Genomic DNA, 2,034 nt, shown 5'->3' with positions numbered 1-2,034 from the left:
TTCCTGCTGCAGCCAGGCTCTCAGACAGCACTGCACTTGTCCAAAGTCTCTGCTCAGAGCTCAGCCCAGGAGTGCTGCTGGGCACAGCCACAGCTGGGTTTGTCCCTCTGGTGTCACAGGAGGCTGGGAATGCCAACCTTTCCTCTGGAGAAATCAAAATGGTTTGGGGGTGGTGCCTCCTCTCTGTGATCATCAATAGATGTGTAATTTAAATATTAAATAGATATATAATTTAAATATTAAATATAATATATTTAATTTTTGGAAGCAGGGTGGAACAGAACATGTTCCTCCTCTCCGGTTTTCTCCAACCCAAAACACAAATCATACCTCGTGTATAAATCCCCTTTCTAACAAATTGTTTCCATCCTGACCCTCCTCATCCTCCCTTTCCTGTTGGATGGATTTTTGCCATCAGCTCAGCCCACCCCACCTGCTGCAGGTGATGCTCCTGCAGCCCCCTGGGCTGTTTTGGGGCTATTTTGGATTATTTTGGGCTATTTGGGGCTCTTTTCAGGTGGCTGCTGCCGTTCCTATCCCATGTGGGAAACAGGAAAATCGTTTTCCATACCCTCTCATTATCAGTGCACCTTTGGGTTGGTTTTTGATGTGTTTTTCTTTGTTTTCTTTTCATCCCCTCAGGGTCCCCCAGGTCCTCAGGGCCCCATTGGTTATCCAGGACCCCGTGGAGTCAAGGTGAGGAGATGCAGGAGTAGTGTCCCTGCCCCTGGAATTCTCCAGCCTGGCCTGGAGCTTGCAGAGATACAATTAAACATCCCAGAAATCAGAAATCACCACAATTAATGGTGATTTTTTCATTTCTTCACTCTAAACTTTACCCCTGCCCTGGTAACCTCTTGGTTTCTCTCTCAAGGGAGCAGATGGAGTTCGTGGGCTGAAAGGCACTAAAGGGGAAAAGGTGAGTTCAGTTTGGGTTGTGTTCCTGCAATTTCTGAGCATTTTTGTAGGATGATCCCACAGGATATTCCCTGCGAGGTTTTCTGCTGCACAAGGGATTTTTCCTTGGGGGGAAAAAAGGGAACAGAGCACCTTTCCTTCATTCCTGCCCCTCCCCAGAAATTCAGCAGCACTTTGAGCTTGGCATCTCCCAAACTTTCAAACTTTCTGGGAAGTGTCTTCACTGCCTCTGGGGATTAGCTGTAGGATGAGATGCATTATTGATTAATCTGCAATTAAACCTTCTTGGCTGAAGGAAATATTGCAGTGTCCTGGAGGCTGCCTGGGAGCAGGTGCAAAACCTCCTTCATGAGAATAAAACCATGAAGAACCTCAGAAATGATTGGTTCCCAGTGCTGCCAAGGTCCTGTTGTTCACCTTGGGGCTGTTTGTGGTGCTGGCTTGAGCCAGGATGGGATGCAGGGCACATTTGGGGACACTGTAGGGGCTCTTTGGGGTTTTGGGTGGGTTTCCATCCCTGCTTGTGCACTCCAAGGACTTGGAGAAGGCAATGTGTGGACCTCAGCTTGTCCTCCCTGAACAAGTGAGTCTTGAGAAACTTTAATTCTTTTTTTTTTTCCCCATTTCTACACCTTGGGTGATTTTTCCCCTCTCCGTTTTTAGGGTGAAGATGGTTTCCCTGGCTTCAAAGGTGACATGGGCATCAAAGGAGACCGGGTGAGAGTCTGGGACCTGTGGGATCAATGCAGCAGCTCCTGGTGAGCCAGGAAAAGGCTGTTCCCGGCATGGATCCATCTCCTGCTCCCCTGTGTGACAAAGTGACACTGCTGTCCCCTGTGCTGGAGCTGGCAATCCATGTCAACAGCTCAGATTTCCCAAAAATTCCCGTAATTATCCTGCAGCTGCCCAGCTCAGCCCTCAATCAAACACTTCCCAGGGCTTGCTTTGCACATCCAGCTGAAGGGGAAAGGGAGGAAGGTGAAAGGGCTGCAATCAGAGTGATGAAGGCTGGTTTGGTGGGGAGATTCCCAGTGTGGATGGGAGAATTTTGTGGATAACACCTGGATTTTGGGGGATTTTGGTCACACCCACAATTTCATCTCCCTGAGCCTCCTG

The 2,034-nt window shown here is 48.7% G+C and overlaps 1 protein-coding gene across 1 annotated transcript in view; it reads left to right on the top strand.

Moving 5' to 3' along the window:
- The window catches only part of COL5A1 (collagen type V alpha 1 chain), a 108,205-nt gene that overhangs the window by 68,237 nt on the left and 37,934 nt on the right, over nucleotides 1-2,034 (top strand). Inside the window, exons 27-29 of the mRNA XM_031057288.1 lie at nucleotides 643-696; nucleotides 875-919; nucleotides 1,582-1,635. Coding sequence (XP_030913148.1) covers nucleotides 643-696; nucleotides 875-919; nucleotides 1,582-1,635 — 153 coding nt within the window. The remainder of the gene's footprint in view (nucleotides 1-642; nucleotides 697-874; nucleotides 920-1,581; nucleotides 1,636-2,034) is intronic.

The sequence above is a fragment of the Geospiza fortis genome, unplaced genomic scaffold (assembly GCF_000277835.1).
Source record: "Geospiza fortis unplaced genomic scaffold, GeoFor_1.0 scaffold27, whole genome shotgun sequence".
NCBI lineage: Eukaryota > Metazoa > Chordata > Aves > Passeriformes > Thraupidae > Geospiza > Geospiza fortis.
The sequence above is the reverse complement of the archived record's forward strand: the minus strand, read 5'-3'. Positions and strand labels throughout refer to the sequence as shown.